A 23,798-nucleotide genomic window follows, 5' to 3' on the forward strand; every position below is an offset into this window, starting at 1 on the left:
CTATAAGTGACTCTTAATCTCACAAAACAAACTGAGGGTTGATGGGGGAAGGGGGGTTGGCAGAGGGTGGTGGGGTTATGGACATTGTGGAGGGTATGTGCTATGGTGAGTGCTGTGAAGTATGTAAACCTGGCGATTCACAGACCTGTACCCCTGGGGATAAAAACATATTATATGTTTATAAAAAATAAAGTTTAAAAAAAAATCTGTGTCTTAAAACTGTAATATGTGGGGACCCTATGTCCCCTGTTTATATTGTTTATTGTTTTTTCTATTTGTATTCAACTTGTTGCTTTTTCTCCTTTTTTTAGTTATTGTCTAGTTATGTCTTAATTCTTTTTCTTTTTTAAAAGATTTTATTTATTCATTTGACAGAAAGCACAAGTAGGCAGAGCAGGAGGCAGAGGGAGAGGGAGAAGCAGGCTCTCCGCTGAACAGGGAGTCTAATGCAGGGCTTGATCCCAGGACCCTGAGATCATGACCCAAGTTGAAGGCAGACACCCAACCAGTGCCCCTAGTTATGTCTTAATTCTTTTTAGATCATCTCTCCTTTTCATAATTTTTTATAGAAATATTTTCAGTGTTAATTCTTTTCCATATAATAATTCTTTGCTTTGTTGGTACCTTCAGGATATACTGTTCTATTATAAACATTACTAATGAGGAACTTGAGAAACAGATGAGTCAAGTAGCTTCCATAAAGTCACACAGTAAGAGGCAGAGCCACATTTGAGCAATGGTAGTCAGTCCCTTATCTAAGTCAATGTAATTTGTCCTGTGATATGCAATATAGACCTACTAGCTACCGAACTGGAGAACTGCCATTCAGAATGGCTCCTTGGGCACTTTTTAATTTATCAGTCTAAGTTAGTGATACATTTTGACTCTGATTGCTAGCAAATAAATAGACAGTATTGTATAGTTTTAGATAATTGATAAACTATAGACAACAAGAAATGGTTGGATTTTTTTTAACTCCATTTAAAAATTAACACGCATTATAACTCAGTGTGGGAAGTATCAGAAATAGAGATTGTACTGTCTTATTTAAAGAACAGGGAAATATATATGAGCACTAGCTCTCTGGACTTATCTTTAAAATGTGAATGTCCACTTATGAGGCCAGTGTGCAGGATGTGCACTTCTAATTATTAAAATACAAAATTGAGAAAACATGTATAAATTTGTTTTTGTCTAAACATGTGTGATGAATGTTTGGCATCGATCTTCAAAACTACTATAGGCATTATTATCTCCAATTTAAACAGTATAAAATTTGAGTTCAGTGAGAGTTTGGATAACTTCTCAATCAGGTAATAGGTATTGGGTCCAGAGCACTTTACTGTTTCTCCAAAGCACTTGCATTTTGTAATCACAGTCCAATCTTCCACACCTGACAATTGCAACATTAGATAATGATGTGTGTTTAAAATAAAACAAGGTAATGAAAAGCTCCAGGGTTATCAAAACATCTGATTGGTACTAACAAATTGTAGCTATATAAGGTGAATTTTGTAATTTCTTATTTGATTTTTAAATTGAACTTTATTTAGTCATTGAACATTTTTTTCATAACATAACATGTTGAGTTTTTTTTTAATTTTAAAATTGTTTCCTCATAGGGAAATATTTAAAATACAATTCTACTCATCACCCTCATCATCCAAAAAATTTTCCAGACAGAGTGACTTTTCTAAATATAATAAGACAATATACGATGTGATGCTCCACTTGAGTGGAAAAATGCCACCTGGAATTCATTCAAGTCAGTCCTTACCTAAGGATTATACTGAAAGGGTGACTCAACTTCATTTTCAACATTCATCAGTTCTTGAATTTCTCAAGTAAGAGCGTGGATGTACTAATTTAAACATATTATTATGGCCTGGATAGATGCATAAGTAGATGGGTAGATAGGTAGATAAATTGATTTTGATATTATTTATCTTTTTATAATATATTTACTTAGTTTCCACTATATACATAATACTGTGAAATATATAAATAATAGAAAATAAGCTTTTCATGGGCCATTAAATTGATAATCTAAGGCATTCATTCTCAAGCTTTATCATCTATCTAAATCTTTGTAATAGCATTTTAGACAGGTTGCTGGCCCTTACCCACAGAGTTTATGATGTTAATTTGCATTTATAAGGTTTTTCAGGTGATACTTATTTCTTCTGGTCCATGATCTCATTTTGTGATTTCTCACCTAGACAAATACATTAATCCATGGAAGTTCAAAGGATGAAACCAATAAGTTTATTTCTCAGAATACTGTTAGTATAATCTCAAGATATACTATGAATTTTTAGTCTGCATAGTTAAGTCATTTAGTATTAAAATAATACACAGGTGAAAATTTCCATAAATGGTTGACAGAAAATGTAAGAAAAATATTTGTCATTATAATGTCTGTGTTCTTCTGTAGAGATTAAATGATGAGTGTCCAAGAAATGGAAAAGCAGTGTTCATTAAATGTTTGAGGAGAGTATTGGTGAATTTATATTACTTCTTTTGCCTCTATTTGCAGTATCCTTATCTACTGGAACATCTCTAAGCCATGTTACTATTCCATCTAACCATCCTTCAGTACCATTAAAATAGCATTTGTTACTTGTAATTATTTATGCAATAGGGTTCATGTATTTTGAAATATATTACTGTGTTTTTATATCATTACTTCTTTCTATATGGAATCTACTCCATAGCTGGCCAGAGATGTGTACTACGTTAGTAGGGGTGGCAATGAAAGATAACGGGAGGAATCTTATAGCTGGAATGCAAATGAAAAATTTGTATTTCAAGTTTTATTAATTTCCAGATCAGAATTTTTGAGTCCCTTGCAATACTATGGTCTTAAAAAATTAGACATGGTACAGAGAAATGGAATACGATAGCAGAATAGGAGTACCCTAGACTCACCTTGTTACATGGACACAACCAGAAAACTATCAAATCATCCTAAATACCCCAGAGATTGACCCGAAGACTGATAGAACTATATAACTAAAGGGAGAGAAGAGGCCATGTTGAAGAAGGTAGGAAGCGTGGTGATGTGGTTTAGGGGAGAAGTAGATCCCAGGTGCTGCAGAGGGGAGCAAGCCAGGGTCACTGAGAAGGGCAAGAGAGAGGGGAACACACAGGGGAACACAAAAGAAGATTGTTTCCTCATAGCCATTGGCTCGGAAAATGAGAGGGGCAGAATTTTATGAGTTCTTGAATTAAGTGGGACTTGAACCCTAGAGTTTTAAAAGCTAGTGGGCTTGTTGTGATACAGCCTGGAAAGCACTGTGCTGCTCTAGCAGAGAAGGCAGACAAACAACTTGAGGGCATCTGGTATGGAAACAGTGAGCTGAAGAACAACTGGGGCACACATTGGGGAGATCATTTGTTCTCAGTGTGTCACTGAGAAGCAACATTCACAGAGACACCTCTCCAGGAACAAAGGAGCTTGCTGGTGCCATTTTCCTCCCCTGCCCCTCACCAAAACACAGAGCCACCAGTGGGAAGCGGCATAGCAACGATGCTGGCTATCTAACTTGCTTATACTAAGCCTCCCGCCCTGCACTCCAGTGAGACTTCCCTTCTCAGTCATACTTGCATCAGTTCCAGCCCAGCAGATCTTCCCCCCTGAAAACCAGCAGAAACCCCTGTCAATACCGTTTCTCCTGACCAGATAGTTTTGCAAAACCTCAGCTCCAAGGGAGGTGGTGACAGGTCTCTTCACAAGTAGACCAAAGCATACCTAGTTAAAACTTGCCACATTCAGGCCAGGATCAAACACTTCCTGCAGCAGGCAAGGAAAGCCTCTGTAGATGACTGGCCTGAAGGATAAAGTGGCCAGGACATAATGGCAGCACACATGCAGCACACACCAGAGGCACTCCCTGAAGAGCCAGGTCCTGGGCACTCTGTGACCTTTTCTTCATAAGGCTGTTACTTTCAGGAGTAAGAGAAATAACTGGCTTTTCTAATAAAATAAGCAGGCAGAGACTTAGAGATCTAAGTTAAACAGAGATAAGTAACATGCCTGATGGAGAATGTAGAGCAATGATCATAAGGACACTCACTGTACTTGAGAGAAGAATAGAAGACATCAGGGAGACCCTTAACCACAGAGATAAAAGAATTTAAAAGAATCAGAGATGAAGACTGCAATAAATGGGATTAGAAACACACTTGATGCAATGACTACCAGGCTGGAAGAAGCAGAAGACTGAATTAATGACCTTGAAGACAATGAGATGGAAAACAATGAAGCTGAACAAAAGAGAGAAGAAAGAATTGTGCAAAATGAGAATAAACTTAGGGAATTCAGTGACCCTATCAAGTGTAAAATATTGGTGTTATGGGAATCTCAGAAGAAGAAGAAGAGAGAAAAGGGGGCATAAAATATATTTGAAGAAATAACAGCTGAAAACTTCACTAATCTCAAGAAGGAAACAGACATCCCAATCCAGGAGGTACAGAGAAACCCCAACAAAATCAAAAAAAGCAGGCCAACACCAAGACATACTCTAATTAAATTTGCTAAATACAGTGATAAAGAAAAAATCTTACAAGCAACAAGACAAAAGAAGTCATTGACTTACAAGAGAAAACCCATAAGGCTAGCTAGGGATTCTTCAACAGAAACTTAGCAAGCCAGAAGGGAGTGGCATGGTATATTCAAAGGGCTGAATGGGAAAAATCTGAAGCCAAGAATACTCTATCTAGCAAGGCTATCATTCAGAATAGGAGAGATAAGCATTGCCCCAGACAAACAAAAACTAAGGGAGTTTGTGACCACTAAGCTAGCTCTGCAAGAAATATTAAATGGGACTCTCTGAGTGGAAAGGAGAGACCAAAAGTGACAGTACAAATGCAAGAAACACAAAAGCAGTAAAAATGAACATTTCTGTAAAATAAGTCAACCAACTCACCAAAAAAAGATATAAAATATATTAATATATATCTGAAACATGGAGAAGATAGAAGAAAAGAATGGGTTTAAACTTAAATGACCATCAACTTAATATAGACTGCTATATTGCAGAAGAGGTTATATACAAACCTAATGGTAACCATATATTAAAAACCACTAATAAACATGCAAGGAATGAAGAGAAAGAAATCCAAATATATTGCTAAAAAAATAAGCAAAACATGAAACAGAGAAAGAGAAGGGGTCAGAGAAAAATCTCCAGAAACAACCACAAAACAAGTAACAAAATGGTAATACATATCAATAATTACTTTGAATGTAAATGGACTAAAAGCTCCAATCAAAAGATGTAGGGTGTCAGAATGGATGAAAAAAAAGAAGACCCATCTATATGTTGCCTACAAAAGACTAATTTTAGACCTATTGACACCTGTAGATTGAAAGTGAAGGGATAGAGAAATATTTACATGTAAATGGATGTTAAAAGAAAGTCAGATTAGCAATACCTACATTGGACAAACTGGACTTTAAAATAAAGACTATAATAAGAGACAAAGAAGGGCACTACATAATAAGAAAGGGACAATCCAACAAGAAGATATAACAATTGCAAATACTTATGTACCCAACGTGGGAGCACCCAAATACATAAAGTATTTAATAACAAACATCAAGGAACTAATCAATAATAATACAATAATAGCTGGGGACTTTAACACCCTACTTACATCAATGGACAGATCATCTAAACAGAAAATCAACAGGGAAAAAATGGCTTTGAATGACATACTGGGCCAGATGGACTTAAGAGATGTATTCAGAACATTCCAACCTAAAACAGCAGAATTCATATTCTTTTCAAGTTCACTTGGAACATTCTCCAGAATACATCACACATTAGGCCACAAAACAAACCTCAACAAATACAAGAAGACTGAAGTCATACCATGCACCTTTTCTGACCACAACAGTAGGAAACTAGAAGCAACCACAAGAAAAAAATTTGGGAAGACAACAAATACATAGAAGTTTAATAAAATGCTACTATGAATGAGTCAATGTGGAAATCAAAGAAGATATTAAAAAGTACATGAAAACAAATGAAAATGAAAGCATAGTGGTCTCAAACCTTTGGGTTGCAGCAAAAGAGGTCCTAATATGGAAATATATAGCAATACAGGCCTACCTCAAGTTGCAAGAAAAATCTCAAACAACCTAACTTTCTACTTAAAGGAACTAGGAAAAAAAACAAAGCCTAAAGCCAACAGAAGGAAGGAAATAATAATTAGAGCAGAAATAGATGATATAGAAATTAAAGGAATAATAGAACACATGAATGAAACCAGGGGTTGGTTCTTTGAAAAAATTAATAAAATTGATAAACCTGTAGCCAGACTTATTGAAAATAAAATAGAAAGGACCCAAATAAATAAAATCAGAAATGAGAGAAAGAATAACAGCCAACACTACAGAAATATAAATAATTATAAGAGAATATTATGAAAAACTATATGCCAATAAATTGCACAACCTAAAAGAGAGGGATAAATTCCTAGAAACCTATAAATCACCAAAACTGAATCAGAAAGAAATAAAAAAATTGAACAGATGGATAACAAAGAAATTGAATCTGTAATCAAAACCTCCCAACAAACAAAAGTCCAGAAATGGACGGCTTCTCAAGTGAATTCTACCAAACAGTTAATGAATAGTTAATACCTATTCTTTGCAAACTATATCAAAAAATAGAAATGGAAAAAAAAAACAACAAACCCCTTCCAAATTCATTCCTTGAGACCAGCATTACCCTGATACCAAAACCAGATAAAGATACCACAGAAGGGGCATCTGGGTGGCTCAGTGGATTAAGCTGCTGCCTTCGGCTCAGGTCATGATCTCAGGGTCCTGGGATCGAGCCCCGCATTGGGCTCTTTGCTCAGCAGGGAGCCTGCTTCTCTCTCTCTCTGTCTGACTCTGTGCCTACTTGTGATCTCTCTCTGTCAAATAAGTAAATAAAATCTTTAAAAAAAAAAAGATACCACAGAAAAAAAGAACTTCATCTCTGATGAAAATATATCCAAAAATCCTCAATAAAATACTGGCAAACCAAATTCAACAAAAATTTAAAAATCATTCACCACAATCAAGTGGGATTTATTCCTGGGTTGCAAGCGTGGTTCAACATTTGCTAATCAGTCAGTGTGTTACATCACATCAGTAAGAGAAAGTAAAAGGACTATATGATTCTTTTGGTAAATGCAGAAAAACATTTGACAAAGTACAACATCTATTCATGGTAAAAAAAAAAAAAAATCCCCCAACAAAGTAGGTTTAGAGGGAATATAGCTCAACGTAATAAAGGCCATGTATGAAAAACCCACAGCTAACATAATCCTAAGTGGGGAAAAACTGAGAGCTTTTCTTCTACAGTCAGGAACAAAACAGGAATGTCCATTTTCACTACTTCTATTCAACATAATACTGGAAGTCCTAGTCACAGTAATCAGACAACAAAAAGAACTAAAAAGCTACCAGATTGGCAAGGAAGAAGTAGAACTTACACTATTTGCAAATGACATGATGCTATATATAGAAAAACCTGATAGACCTTACCAAAAAACTGTTAGAACTGATACACAAATTCAGTAAAGTAGCAGAATACAAAATTAACATATAGACATCTATTGCATTTCTATATACTAATAATGAATGCAAAAAGAGAAATTAAGGAATCAGTCCTTTTGACAGTTGTACCAAAAACATTAAGATAACCTAGGAATAAACCCAACCAAAGAGGTGAAAGCCTTGTACTCTGAAAACTATACAAGTTTAGTGAAAGAAATTGGAGACAAGGCAAACAAGTGGAAAGACATTCCATGCTTATGGATTGGAAGAAAAATTTTGTTAAAATGTCTGTACTACTCAAAGCAGTCTATACTTTTAATGTAGCCCCTATCAAAACACAAACATTTTTCACAGATTTCAGTTTTTCACATACAATCCTGAAATTTGTCCATAACCACAAAAGAACCTGAATAGCCAAAGCAATCTTGGAAAAGCAAAGCAAAGTGGGAGGCATTCACAATTACAGACTTCAAGTTATATTACAAAGCTGTAGTTATCAACATAGTATGATACTGGCACAAAAATAGACACATCCCTCAATGGAGCAGAATAAAAAATGCAGAAATAAGCCCACAATTATATGGCCAATCTTTGAAAAAAAAAACAGAAAAGAATATCTAATGGAAGAAAGACTATTTCTTCAACAAATGTTGGGAAAACTGGACAGCAACATGCAAATGAAAGAAACTGGACCAGTTTCTTACACAGGTCAGAAAAATAAATTCAAAATGGATTATAGACATAAATGTGTGACCTGAAAGCATAAAAATCCTAAAAGAGAACATAGGCAGTAACCTCTTTGATATCGGGTATAGCAATTTCTTTTAGATATGTCTCCTGAAGCAAGGGGAATAAAAACAAAAATAAACTATTGGGACTACATCAAAATAGAAATCTCCTGCACAGCTAAGGAAACAATCAACAAGACTAAAATACAACCTACTGCATGGTAGAAAATATTTTCAAATGGCCTATCTTATAAAGATAAATATCCAAAATATATAAAGCACTTATACAACTCAACACCCCCAAAATAAATAATTCAATGAAAAAATGGCAGAAGTCATGAATTGACATTTTTCCAAGGAAGACATATAGATGGCCAATAAACAGATGAAAAGTTTTCAAAATCTCTGATAATCACGGAAACACAAATCAAAACTACAATGAGGTATCGCCTCACACCTAGCAGAATGGCTAAAATCAACACAAGAAACAACAGGTATTGCTGAGGATGTGGAGAAAGGGGAACCCACTTGCACTGTTTTGGGGAATGCAAACTCATACAGCCACTCTGAAAAACATGCAGATTCTTCAAAAAGTTAAAGATAGAACTAACTACCCTACAATTCAGCAATCACACTACTAGGTATTTTCCCAAAGAATATAAAAATACTAATTCAGAAGGATGCATGCACCCTGTTGTTTATAGCTGCATTATTTACAATTGCCAAATTATGGAAATAGCCCAAGTGTCCATCAGTTGATGAATTGATACATAAGTGGTATACACTCTCTCTCTCTCTCTCTCTCTCTCTCTCTGTCTCAATGAAATATTACCCAGCCATAAAAAGGAAATCTGGCCATTTGCAGTGACATGGATGGAGCTAGAGAGTATAATGCTAAATGAAATAAGTCAAAGAAAGACAAATACCAATGATTTCACTCATATGTGGGATTTAAGAAATGAAACAAATGAACAAAGGGAAAAAAAAAGAGGCAAACCAAGAAACATCTCTTAACTATAGTGAACAAACATGGTTACCAGATAGGTTTGGTTGGGGGATTGGTTATATAGGTGATGGGGATTAAGGACTGCACTTGTTGCAATGAGCACCCGGTGTTGTATGGAAGTGTTGAATCACTATCTTGTTCCCCTGAAACTATTATTACACTGTATATTAACTAACTCAAATTTAAATAAAAACTTAAATAAATTTAGACAGGGAAGTGAGCAAATTATTCTATCTTCATTTCTTAGGCTCTACCCCATGAATGGTCAAAACTGGCTTGTGTTTCTTGTGACTTTTAAGGGATCTAGAAGTTTCTAAGTCCCTGAAGGGGACTGAGATAAGACCCAGGCAGCCTGTTATGGAAGTGGATTGAATGAGAGGGATTCCACTGAAGAGGCAGAAGGATAGGATTGGGTGGCTCTGATGCCATAGTATGAAAGATAAATATATGAGGACTAGACTGTGGCTGAGGCAGTTAGGAGGGACCTTTTGGTCCTCCATCAGGTAGGACTAGAAATGCAAGATCCTCATCCCAGGCCCCAGCAGCAATTGCCCGCATGGCAGCTAGACTCTAGGCATTGATAGGGGGTATTACCAAAGGGACTGTTGATCCAGAAAAGTAATCACAAACCTGCTTTTAGAGGTACAAGGGTTCCTCTCACCTATTTCATCTAAGCTTAAATGTAGGGTTGATCTGAGAGGCCTTACACAATTTGGAGATTCCTCCTTTATAAAATAATGTCAAATTAAAAATACAAACTTTAGAAACATGGCTTTAGAAGAGACTCATGAAAGTGATGAAATCTGAAGTTGAAGCATCATTTACTACACAATAAATCTGCCTCTTCCCAGATGCCATTGTGTGGGGGCATGGGGAGGTCTGAAATTTTGATTGCTTATCCCAAAAAACATAGTTACTATAAGGAGACTGTTGAAGTTAGAGGACTTGAAAATATGTGAACATTCAAGTCCATGTTTTCTCCCTCTTTGTACCCAACCTGGTTGAGAGAATGAGAAAGATTGTATCAGTTAAGGAAAAGAGCACAGCTGTGTATAACTTTGTAAATTATTTTTCAATACCACTGACTTATTCTTGAGTCAGTGTACCCCCCCAGTTTGTGTGCATGTTGAGGGTAGGAAGCACATCTCACTCATCTGGCATCTCTAACACACAGGATCCTTGATAGCACAGAATGGGGCCAATGTTCATTAAAATATTTATTTATTAACATTGTTTTTCACAGACCTTTGTTTTCTGAGCTTGTGTGGCAAAAGGAATAAAACGTTGAAACTGGGTCTTAGGATAGTCATATAGAAATGGAGAAAATGTTGTGAAATATGAAGAATTAGGGATAAAAGAAGGAAAGGTAAAACATTTGCATTCCACGAGAGAAGGTGCAACTGGTAAGAGGATCAAGTTGGAAAAAAGTGGAGTATATACTATGAAAGTTACACATTGAACTTCATTGATAATTTTAATTATGAATTCTTACTTTATAAATAAAGATTTTATTTATTTATTTGACAGAGATCACAATTAGACAGAGAGGCAGGCAGAGAGAGAGGGGGAAGCAGGCTCCCTGCCGAGCAGAGAGCCAGATGTGGGACTGGATCCCAGGACCCTGAGATCATTACCTGAGTGGAAGGCAGAGGCTTTAACCCACTGAGCCACCCAAATGCCCCATGAATTCATAAAAATAACTAATTATTAATGCATTTATTCCTTCATGCCCATATCAATTTGCTCTGGCTACCATAACAGACTGGAGGGCTTAAACAACGAATTTATTTTCCTACAGTTCTGGAGATTGGAAGTGTAAGATCAAGGTGTTAGCAGATGTTCTCTTCTGAGGCCTCTCTGCTTGGCCTACAGATGGCCATCTTCTCTCTATGTCCTCTTCTGGTCTTTCCTCTGAGTGTACACACCCCTGGTGTCTCTCTGTGTATCCAAATTTCATCTTCATATAAGGACACCAGTTTTTTGTTTAGGGCCTATCCTAATGGCCTCATTTTATCGTAATTGCCTCGTTGAAGGCCTTAACTCCAAATAGAGTCACATTCCAAAGTACCAAGTATAAGGGTTTCAACATATGACTTTTTGGGGTACACGGTGCAGCCCATAACAATGCCATATGTTTTAAAAACTTTTAAAAACCGGTATTATAGTTTGTAATAAAGTTCTTATCCCTTTATTTGAAATAATATGCTTAATGTTTCTTGTCATTTTTACCTGTTATAGAATGAATTGGGTCTCCCTCCAGTTCACATGTTGAAGCCTAAGCCCCAATGAAACTGTATTTGGAAACAAGACCTTTAAGAATGTAATTATGATTAATGATATCATATAGACGGGACCCTAAGCTGTCTGCAAGCCAAGAAATGAGAGCTCACAAGCAACCAGATTATCCACCATCTTGTTCTTGGGCTTCTTGTCTCCACAACTATGAGAGAATAAATTTCTATTTGCGTACCCAACCTGTGGTACTCTGTTATGACAGACCGAGCAGATCACTGCCTAAAATCCTGTGATCTAATTTTATTTATTTATAACCAATAATCATTTTTATGATGTAATTAACTTTCACTGAAAAAATAAACTTTTTGATTGATAATTTCTGTAATCTAAAACTAAAACAGGGCACCTGGGTGGCTTAGTGGGTTAAGCCTCTGCCTTCAGCTCAGGTCATGATCTCAGGGTCCTGGGATCGAGCCTCACATTGGGCTCTCTGCTCAGCGGGGAGCCTGCCCCCCCATCTCCCTGCCTCTCTGCCTACTTGTGATCTCTCTCTCTCTATCTCTGTCAAATAAATGAATAAAATCTTTAAAAATATAAAAAAATAAAACTAAAACAGCAGCAGAACAAAAGCACTATGTATCCTGCATTGAAACTGTAATGTAGGATATCACATAATATGAAACTATTATAACTCTTACTTTCTAATACCATTGATTTTTTTTAAAGATTTTATTTATTTATTTGGGAGAAAGAGACCATGAGTGGGGAGGGACAGAGGGAGAGGGATAAGCAGACTCCCTGCTGAGCAGGGAGTGTGATATGGGTCTTGGTCCTAGGACCCTGGGATGATGACCTGAGCGGAAGGCAAAGGCTTAACTGAATAAGCCACCCAGGTGCCCCAATACCATTGATTTTTAAATAAATTTTTCATTTACATAAATAAATATACTTAGGAAATCATTTAGCTTTCCTTTATACTTAAATTTAATTCCATTTGTGATTTCATTTCTTTATCATTAAAAACTTTATAACCTTCATACTTATCCATGACCATTATGGTATCTTATTTAAGGGAATTGCATCTAAGAATGAAAATATTTTAAAGTAGCAGTCTAAGAATGATTCTGGAAGAATTCACTGAATTTTGGTGAAAGAACATGGCTTTTGGATTAGGTAGATGCAGGCTTAAATTGGAGCTTTTCTGTATGCCTGTGACTTTGCACAAGTTAATATGGTTAAGTTTCAATTTCAAAATCTGTAAAGTTGATGATAATTCCCAGACGTAGTTGATAATAGAGTTAAAAATAATAAAGTATGTATTATATGATGCACAGTATATGATGATGATGATAATGAATTTAAAGGCAATAAACTGATCTAAAGCTTTCATATGCTAAAAATGTTTCCTTAAGTTTCTTCAATATGATAGCCATTAGTGATGTACTGAAAACCCAGGCGCCCACTTGATCCTTGATGACTGATTTATTAAAATAAATGCTTTAATTCAATAAGGCAAACATTCTAATGCCATTTTTATTTTAGAAAGTTGGTTGTGTTTATATCTTTTCTTTCAGAAGTCTTTAGTTATAATTATTATTTCAAAAGAAAGTAGTAGTGTTTTAATATCTAATGAATTATTAACTGTGAAATGAGGAAAAAGTTTCAGACACTTAAATCTTTGTTGTTTGTGCATTATAGAAATGAAACAGTTTTCTGGTAGCATCATTAAATTTGATTACTTAGAATTGTCATGGTATTCTTGTAGCACTTTTGTTGGTATAGGTCTCAGTAGTGTTGACATTAACATGGGTGGTTTCTGTTTTAAAATTTTGTGGTGTGGGGTGCCTGGGTGGCTCAGTGGGTTAAGCCGCTGCCTTTGGCTCAGGTCATGATCTCAGGGTCCTGGGATCGAGTCCCACATCGGGCTCTCTGCTCAGCAGGGAGCCTGCTTCCCTTCCTCTCTCTCTGCCTGCCTCTCTGCCTACTTGTGATCTCTCTCTGTCAAATAAATAAATAAAATCTTAAAAAAAAAATTTTGTGGTGTGAGTTTGCAAGTATGGAAGAATGATTTTGGAATTAATGCCAAGCCATTCAAATTTATTGCTCTTTTATCAGCAAATACATGCCTATGAGGATATGTTGGCTATGATAATATTCATGAATATTTGAATGTGGCAATATGGTTATTAAATTTGGGTCATTAATCCCAGATTCATGCATCTGTTTCATCATGGAAACAAATGTATTAAATTCAAAGTATTCATAAATGTTATCAGCTCTCACATTGGAATTCGATGCCAGTGGATAAGGACTTTTATGCAAGTGAAATTATATTGATTTTGTGCAATAAATGAGAAATTCAAAAATCTTTGCAGATCAAGTTGAGGATTTAATAACTCATTACATCTAATTTTATTTTGTTCTACTTAGTGTAAATCTGGAAGAAATACACAAATGGAAAACCTAGCATGTAAAAGTATAATTAAATCAATTAGGAAACTCAACTCTCTGTAAAACTACTGAACAGACATAGAATCTATTGACAAAAGAGAATCGTAAATACTGTCTTAGGGACTGATGAAGTTAGGTCTTGAGATAAATTCAAAATGAAGAAAACAAGTCTCATGTAGGAGAGGAAAAATAATTTCCCCTCTAGTCTTCTAGGTTCTTAGCTGAGACCTACCCCCCTACACCCCATAATAAAAAGACAGGAGGAAAAAAAATGATTATGTATGTAAGTACAGTGGCCCCACAAAGATTTAAGATTCAAAAGACAGCCAAAAGATGAGGATTCTGTACCATGCTGAGCTAAGGAAAATGATAGGGCTCTAGGGCTTTAGAGAGAGAAGGGGCCAAGACAGGGAGGAGGTAATTCAGAAAAGGTGAGAGGAAATATTTGTTACACAAAGGTAACCCTGTCACACAGATACATCTCTCAGCAGAAAAAGTTACCTCCTGGAAGTAGGGTTCTTCCTGGTGGGCCCCTTTGCTAATATTAATTTCCTTGATAAAGGTATGTTTTCCTTACAAAAGGGTGACATCTACTCTGTTTTTAGAGCTCCTGTCCTGCAGTTTCTCAAAATAATTGGTGTTCCAAAGAGGTATATTTTGGGGTGGAATATTCCGCTGTCCCTCACTTGATAGCAATGTCTGTAAAATGCTGTGAAAGAACAAAATTCACCTGAGTAAATTTTAGCTCTCATATCAGTTTTATTCAGCAATTTGAGACTTGGGCAGTATCCAATCTAGCAGATAGAAAGAAGCTCCAATGACCTGTACAAGGCAAGAGGTTTTATATCCAGAAAGAAGCAAGAACAAGGGAGTTGTACTTCGGCAATAGGGGGAGCAGTATATGCTATCCCAAAATGTACCACTTTGGCATGGGGATTATTTTGAGCTGAAGGCAACTGAGACCCAGCAGACTCAGGAAAAGTTTTTAACCTCTCTCTTAACTGCCTACAAGAATTTACACAGGGTCTTATACCAGGAAGGGTGCTATTGCCAGAGATAACTTTTCATATCAGAAAGACTTAACTACCTGGCATGGCAAATGATTGTTTACCAAACATTTGCTCTTCTCATATTCCTGTGAATTGTCTTCCTCCCCTTTGAAGACCCAAACCCCTACCCCCATCTCCTTAGCCTCAACTGCCTGACCACCTCTCAAACTTCATGACTTTGTGAGGCTCCCATAAAGTATGTAATTATATCTCATTGTTGTTTTTTTTCCCCCCTCTTAATCTGATTTATGTCAATTTGATTATTGGGCTAGCAAAAAACTTAGAAGGTAAGGAGGGAAAAGTTTTGTACTCTTACAGCAACAGAAGCAGATTGGTTATTGCAAAGTTACTTTCTCTAGGAGGGATGGTAGGGGTCTGTCAGGCAGATTACCTAACTAATGCTGCTCAGGCAATTCCTGGTTAACTGGTTTAAGATTCCATTTCTGGGAGGTACAAAATCATAGTGAAGTTAAATCTCACTTTGGTGATGTGGAGCTTAGCATAAGTGACTCCATTTGGGGCCTGTTGTCTTTAATAATGCAAAAAATTCATTCTTCATCCTGACCATTTTACCGAGGGCCTCTTCTCTGCTGGACACTATGGAATATTCAAATGAATACCATGTGGTCTCCTTCTTCAAGAAGCTTTCAGTTTAATGCTTCCCTGATAATTTTTCTTAGGTTTGCAGTACCATTTAATAGAAGTGATTATTTCCTTCTGAAATCCCATATTTGCTTTGGATGCAAGGAAGTATTCCAGTTTCTATATATGTTTCTAAGCTTTCTTTGTTTTACCTCTACGATTTCAACTTAATGGACCATCATCTCATTTGAGTTCTTACAAATGCTTTAGGTTCAGCTACTCCTGTAAAGGAGTAGTGTTCTATTAAAATATAGATATTATTTAAATCTATAAGAATTCCAGTTTAGTGAAGATTCATAGGAGTGATGTAGATCCAGATGGGAAATACATGATAATCAAAGAGAAGGGATGATATTTAACTGTCAAACAAAGGAGCTTTATGTATGCAGCATGATTTCTTACACCAGCTTCCACTGGCCCATGGCCAAGTGAAACTTAACAATTCTAGAACTCTGCTCTCTGCTTCTACCCCCACAAGGGTTCCCTTCCTTATATCTTTTTTCTCATTCATTATGCTACCTTCAAGGTTTGAACTTTCAGAATCATGTTGAGGCTCCTTTCTGCCTTTTCTTTTTCTCCCATTTCAGTAGTGATAGGATTGCAAAATGTATACAGAGTTGAGGACTAGATATGATATTCCCTGATAAATGCTTATGGTGAGTGGCATTCTATGCTCGCTGAATGAGTTCAACCTAAATGTTTAAATCTCTGCTAGGAAACACTCCTGCCAAAACTATTAAACTGTATGAAAGTAGTTCTGGTGGTGATAGATATGCATATGAAGACTTTGAATAAAAACATTTCAAGGAGTACCTGAATGACTTAGTCAGTTGAGCAACCGATTCTTGATTTCGACTCAGGTCATGATCTCATGGTTGTGAGATCAGAGTCCTGCATCAGGCTTTACACTCAGCATGGAGCCTGCTTAAGACTGTCTCCCTCTTCCTCTCTTGCCTCTTATCCCCCACTCACTCTCTCAGAAATATATCTTTAAAAAACAGTTCAAGAAATATGACAACAAAAAATATAATCTTGAATGTGATAGATTATATACATATGAATATATATGCTCTTAAATGTATAAAATAACAAATCTGTGCTGCATCAGATTTACTACTAGAAGTTTATATTTTCACAGAGGCCAGAATTTTTAGATATTCTTGGAAAAATAGGTGATGGATTATGTTATATTTGTGGTTTTCCATATTTAGCTGTGTGTTGTGATAGGCATTCACTGAGCATTGGGTGAATAATGATCTGTTAGATGGTATTAAAAGTTTTTCCAGATAGTTTTCAATTTTTTTAATGTTCTACAACAATAAAATGGTTAGCAAAGTCATGTAACTCTATATTCTGTTATCATATAAGGATAAATGTAGCTGACTGTAGGCATTTACTAAGTTCTTTCTCATTATTAATTCTCTAAAGGAAACATCATATACACACTTCATTGTTAAGGGAAGTGTTGAAGCTAATTGTATAAATTTTAAATTTAAAAAATAAAATTCAATACATATATAAACTGTGATATTGAAATAACTGAAGTTCAAATGCAGGTGATATACAAACTGGGAGTATTATACTATAATAATTTGGATTTTTCTTTTTTGATTTTAGTGCTCAAGGAGCATGTATTTCTCATGTACTGCCAGAATTTCTGCTTGAACCAGAAGATTATGAAAAGTGGATTGAAGTTACAGTAAGGAAATATAATTTCTAGGGAATAATCTGCACAGTTACTGAATTGACTGATCTTTGGTATTTGTTAGAAAATTTCATTATAAAATCTTGATATTTTATTTATGAAATGTCCTATGGATTATGCCTCTCTGGACAGCTTACTTATATGTGTGTGTATAAATATTTAAATGTATATATACACATATATGTAGATATTTTTATACACACACACACACACACACACACGTGGTCATACACACACATTTTTATATCTGTCTAAAAATCTTTGTGGAGTTCCTATTGTCAGGGAGCAAGAATATCCTGTCCTCTTCAAGGTCCTTCCAGCTAGACTAAGAATCAAATTGACATGAGACTGATTAACAGGAGAAAATCAAATTTAATAGCTTATGTAAGGGGAATCAACACAGACCTGGAAATTCCAAAGACAGGCAAAATGAGGTATTTATGTCATTCTGAACTAAGGAGAAGGGGTAGGAGGAGTCTGGGACTTCAAAGGGAAGGAATGTACCTCATAGGGTACTACGAAGAGCAGGTGTTTGGTAATTAGATGTTTGTCCTGCTATACAGATGGGTCACTCAGATAAAATGTTATCTCTGCTAATAAAGCTTATTCTGGGAAAGACCCTTTCTCCCTACCCCCCACTATTTTAGATTCTTCTCTGAGTTAAGAGAGGGGCAAAAGTTTCTCTTAAGCCCAGAGGGTCTCAGTTGCCTTCAGCTAAAAATAGGCCACATGCCAAAGTGGCGTGTTTTGGGGGGACCTGTCCCAAACCCCTGCAACCAACTCCCTTTGTGCCAAAGTGATGCATCTTGGGGCAGCCTACCCTTGGCCCCTATGCTATATAGAAATTATTACATGGCTTTCTTAAATATATAGGTAATTTCTTCTTTTATGCGGTCTAGAAATGAAGGATTGTGTGTGCTTATGTAAATGTTTTCTTAAAGTAAATTTTTAGACTATGTATCTTCCAACAAAAATATTGGTTTAATTTTCCCACCACTTGTCACATCCCTTCTTTAGTTAAAGGGGAGAATAGGCAGAAATTAGTAAGATATGTATAGTTTTTTTCAAAATATACAGTTCATTTTATGGAAACCTCTTGAGAAGGTGAATTGCTTGTAGAAACCTTCAGGCTTTGAGGCAGCTCTACTTTAGTCATGGCTCTGTTACTATACTCACCACATGATGTAAACAGGAGAACCATGGGCTTGTCTTTTTTTTTTTTTTAAGATTCATGTATTTGAGAGGGAGGGGGAGGGAATGCATGCAAGAGTTGGGGGAGGGGCAGAGGGAGGGAGAGAATCTCAAATAGACTCCCTGCTGAGTGTGGAGCCTGACATGGGCCTTGACCCCACCACTCCAGGGTCATGACTCTTGAAGCTCAACCAACTGAGCCACCCAGGGGCCCACTGGGGCCTATCTTTTGACACTCTACTGAGTTCCAGTGGCTTAACCAAAAAATGTGTTTCTTTTTGGGACTCAGAGTTCAGAATAACTTTGCATCTCATTCTGCTACTTCTGCCACAGAATAAGCTAGTAGGGTCATTGAATGGATAAATCTTTGACCTCAGTAAGGGGCTGTGTATTCTAGGAAGTTATTTCTGTTGATAGTTTCTATTACTTGCACATGGGGAATTAGAGATCTTGATGAATGTATAGATAAAGTATGCAAAAGTTTGTAAAAATAAAAAAAAACACTTATATGCTAAGTAGTTAAAACTTGGAATTTATATTTGCCTTACATTTTAGTTAATGTTGTAATATTTTATTTATTAAATTCTTTTTTAAAATTTTTGTTAAATTCTTTCACTACTGCCTTGCCTGTGTGTTCCTGTATACCTAAGGAAAAGCCCTCTGTTGTTATAGACATGACTCAGTTTGAAGCCTGGAGTAAACGGGCATGGACAGATGTATTCCTTCAGATATACAAGGTAACATTTCCACTCTTGTTCACTGCTGGTTGTTTCGGTTGATTTAGCCGAATCGTGTATTAGTTAAGGTATAGATGGTGCTGCTGATTAAAGAATTAAAAAATACAGTGGCTCAAATAAGATAGAGTTTTTATCTTTCTCATGGAACTGTTGAGAAGTAAGTGGTTTAGAGACAGCAGAGTATGTCTTCCACCCTCAGTCCTGGCCTTTTGTCTCTGCGTTAGTCTCTCAGAACAAGGAAGGAGTAGTGGAGGAAAAGTAAAAATTGTTTAAGGATGTCACCGAAAAAATGCATCATTTCCTTTGGGCAGAGTTTAGTCCTATGGTTGTACCTCACTGCAGGGGATGTTGAGAAATGTAGTGCCTAAAATAAGTAGCTACCAGTTGTATTCTGGTACTAAAAGGAAGGATTAAAGAATGGGTGATAGTGAAAATTATGGTTTCCACCTGTACTACATACTAAACTCTTGCTATACATGTCATTCTGAAGAGGTATTCACTAGGAATCATATACCAGTAGGCGAGACCAAGTTTTGATGAAACTCTCCAGTTTACTCCATGCCAAATTGTGTATGTGGGTAGATTAAGACAGCATAAAATTATGCCTTCACATCCTATCCCTTTATTGCACGAACAAGTGCTGGTTTCAGTACTGAGCATTATTCCCTAGGGTTCTAAATGTGGCAGTACAGATCCTCCCCAGTAAGACCAGTGGAGGCTTTTGCTCTGTTTTCACACATTGAAAAGACAGGTAGAGTGAGCTGTGGGACAACAGAGTTAAAATGAGGGAGAAGTTAAAGAAAAGTAACAATTAGTCACTGAAAAGAAAGGACAAAATTGGTGACTGAACAGTGTGTAGTTTATGTCAGACTCTTTGCCAGTAAAGGCCTTTTAAATGTGAGCTTATTTAATCTTCACAAGCAGTAATCTCCAGTTTAGACATGAAGAAACAAAGTTCCACAAGCATGCACACTGTCTCCCCAGATCACCTGATTTTAGCTATATAAAACCACCCAATGTAGATCAAGCTTATCTCTTCCTTGATCTCTGCTGCGGCCCAGAAGCCTAAGGACCCCTTCCTGCTGTCTGGTAGCCTGTATCCTCCACTGCAGCCAGGTGCCCATCCTACCCTCTAGAGAGTTCTTTCTACTGCTTAATTCCTACTTACTCCTTCTTTCCTCTTCTTCTTCCATCAGCCTGCCCTGCTTTTTTTTTTTTTTTTTTTTTTTTGGCCAGATGTCAAGAGGGTAGAAAACCTGCTTTTTCTTGAGTAATTCCCTGAAGAATGTATGAGGATATTAATGACTCTCAGTCAAACTTGGATTTGGGAAGACATTTTCTACTTTGTTTCTTAACTCCAAGCTGTATCATCTATGATTTTGCCCACTGATAGGGAAGAGCAACTCTAAAACAAAAGGGCAGCAAGTGCCCTACTTAATGGACAAAGTAGTCCTAATTTCGGTTTGTGGGCTTTATTCACTCATTCATTTCTTCATTCATGCATGCATTGATGTTTATATCATCTAATCTCTCTTTCCCATCCTAGAAGTCTATGAATTTAAAAATCAAGTATTACTTGTAAACTCAGAATTTGATAGTGTGTCAGCTACATAGTATATGCTCAACAAATACTGGCTGAGTAAATTTATTTAATAACTTTTATGGTACAGACACTGTAGTAAGCTCTGGGGTTTAAAAGTAAACTTGATATAGTCTTTCTCTTCCAGGATTTTGTGTCCTGGAGTATATAAGTTATTACTCATATCTAATTACAAGACTTATAACCAATTCTATGTTAAGGTAAGCCCAAAAAACTAGTGGTGAATGCACATAGAGAGGAGCCTACCTTTTCTGTGCCTTAGAGAAGGTTTCTAGGAAGAAAATCAGTTGAGCCTGACCCTGAGAAAAAGTAGGGGTTTTCCAGGTAAGGTAAAGCAGTGGAGCATAGGTTAGAGAGGGAAAGAAAGAGTATAATTTGTGAGAAAGAGGTGGTAGGTGAGTTTTATTGGGGAGCAAGACAATAACATTTGTCAAGACAAAGGGAATTCAATGTGGAAATGCCTGAGATTAGATATAACATGGTATATTCTAAGGAAGAAGCACACTATGACTGGGGGTAGGAGGTGTGGACTGTGATCCCAGTCATAAATTAGAGCATGGTTGACTTCATAAGCCAAACCAAGGAATCTGGATTTTATGGACTTCAGCTCCTGAAGGATTTTAATCATGAGGCTGACATATCAGCTTTGCATCCTAGAGAAATCACTCTGGTACGATGTGGCATCTGTTTGGAAAGGTAGTGCCTGGTGCTAGGAATACTGGTGGTAGTGGGAAAGATGAGAATGGGACCGCTTTCCTAAATATTAGGAATAGAATTCAGAACGACTTGGTGAATAACTAGATCTCAGTGGGTGAAGGAGATAAAGAGGTAAAAGATGACAGTGGGTCCTGCGGGGGTGACTGAATGGAATTGGATCCTAGTCCCTGAAATAACAAGACAAGCGATAATAATAGGGTTTTGTTGGGGGCGGAGGGTGAGATAGGGTAAGAAGGCATAATAAATTAATTTTGGTTGTGCTGTATAATGATGCCCTGTGTCATTAACCAGGTGGATATATCCTTCAGTCAGGAAAGAGATCTGGGTGGCAGCACGTGTGGGATTCTTCACTGATTCCATGATAAAGTCGTAGGAATAGATAAGATGGTCCAGTTAGGTCATCTGCAGAGCTGTATTTCTCCATGTATTGTGTCTAAAGCATGGGTGGCTCCAGGAGCTCTATTAAATCAGAACCATATTGGCAATTTCTCTTGTGAAAGTAAGCAGTGTTGAGATGAGTTTCACAGGTTGGAAAGAATATGGTGATTTTCACACAAATCCCTTTAGGTTTTCTTTTTCTCCTTCCTAGAGGTAATGTGTGCCCTCAGGACTGCCTTTGTCAGTTCTTCTTGGCTAATAGTTTGGATAAAGGATACAACTTGTCTCACCCAATTTGATTTTGTGTCATTTGGGTATTTTTTCCTGTTAAATTTCATGTTTAATTGTTGCTATTTTCTTGCATTATATTCCCAATTCACAAAAATGTATTGATGACTAAAAAATGGGTCATTGAAGCACAAAGAGATGAAAAACAGTAACAGAAACACTCAAATTCAGAATGCTATTTTAAATGTAAATATAAAGAGGGCTTTCATGTGCATATAAAACATGAATCTGTATGTAATGAAAGAGGTAAATGTGATATTTTTACTGAAGAATCTAGGCAAGAGAAATATGATCAATAATAAATATCTGAATAATAAGTTTAGGTAAACTGTTGATTCATTTGTTCCCAGTGTACTGTCTGTTATAAGGTGTTTTTTTTTTAAATAGTAGCATGATTGTGTCAAATATTTTGATATTTTTAAATGAAGAGCAGTGATCTTTCTGGTTAATTAAATACATTTTTCCTCAAACCAGTTCAAAATCTCTCTGTTATAAAATTGTGGAGTATTTGCTGCTAAAGGTAGGCAAGACACCAGTTCTACTGAGGGCATTACTTTAGAATTTCGTGCCTCTGTAGAAGACAAGTAAAGATAATACAAGGTATCATATTTGTGAGGAATACTTATTTATTTAATTTGTTTTTAAAGATTTATTTATTTATTTTAGGCAGAGAGAGAGTGGGGTGGAGGGGAAGAGGGAGAGGGAAAACTGCACTGAGTGTGGGGCCCAACACGTGGCTTGATTTCACAACCCTGAGATCACAATCTGAGCCGAAAGCAAGAGTTGGATGTTTGACCAACTATGTCCCCGAAGTGCCCCTGTAAGGAATATTTAAAATGAGTTTCAATAAAACATGATTGGAAAGAAGGTAAACTTGGTGAAATTCTTTTATTAAATGGCTTTGCAGGATGTCCCCTAATGGCAGTGGCATGCAATGTGCAAACAGTTATTCCCACAAGCGTTAGCAAATATTGCATGCTTTGGTTGGATCTAAAGGAATGTATGAACACATTTGCATATGTGCGATAAGTCTATGTGAAGGAAAGAAATATATGATGATGTTTTATTCTTTTATCAATGAAAGTCCATGCCCTTAAAGGAATAATTCTTTGTCATTAATTAAAGATTAATTTGTAATGTAGCCTGGAGAAAATCAGTTGGTGGTAGATATCGATAGACAATTGGTCATTGGTCACAAGAAAGGGTGAACCCTTATTCATAGGGAAATGTAGATGATTAAAAATATGCTTCTGTTGTGAATTCATTGTTAAATAGAAAAAAATGTAAATATGTCAAAATAAGGCTACTGAGTTACCTAATTGCGTTGTGATCTTTGTAAGTTCAGGATCTTTATTTCCAATTTTGAGATGTGCTGGTTATGAAGAGAAGATCAGTCTCACATGCATTTTCTCAACAGGAGTGAGATTTAAAATAGTATGTTCCTAGCACTAATGTTTTTCCATATTTATCATTTTTATTTTAAGTGGCTAGCTCAAATATCCATCAGGTAATGTTT

General features: G+C 36.4%; 1 protein-coding gene across 1 annotated transcript in view; it reads left to right on the forward strand.

Moving 5' to 3' along the window:
- The window catches only part of LOC111150500 (cilia and flagella associated protein 47), a 526,123-nt gene that overhangs the window by 180,559 nt on the left and 321,766 nt on the right, over nucleotides 1–23,798 (forward strand). Inside the window, exons 30-32 of the mRNA XM_022507981.1 lie at nucleotides 1,623–1,844; nucleotides 17,284–17,365; nucleotides 19,213–19,299. Coding sequence (XP_022363689.1) covers nucleotides 1,623–1,844; nucleotides 17,284–17,365; nucleotides 19,213–19,299 — 391 coding nt within the window. The remainder of the gene's footprint in view (nucleotides 1–1,622; nucleotides 1,845–17,283; nucleotides 17,366–19,212; nucleotides 19,300–23,798) is intronic.

The sequence above is a fragment of the Enhydra lutris genome, unplaced genomic scaffold (assembly GCF_002288905.1).
Source record: "Enhydra lutris kenyoni isolate GAN:26980312 unplaced genomic scaffold, ASM228890v2 scaffoldscaffold23, whole genome shotgun sequence".
Taxonomy (NCBI): Eukaryota; Metazoa; Chordata; class Mammalia; order Carnivora; family Mustelidae; genus Enhydra; species Enhydra lutris.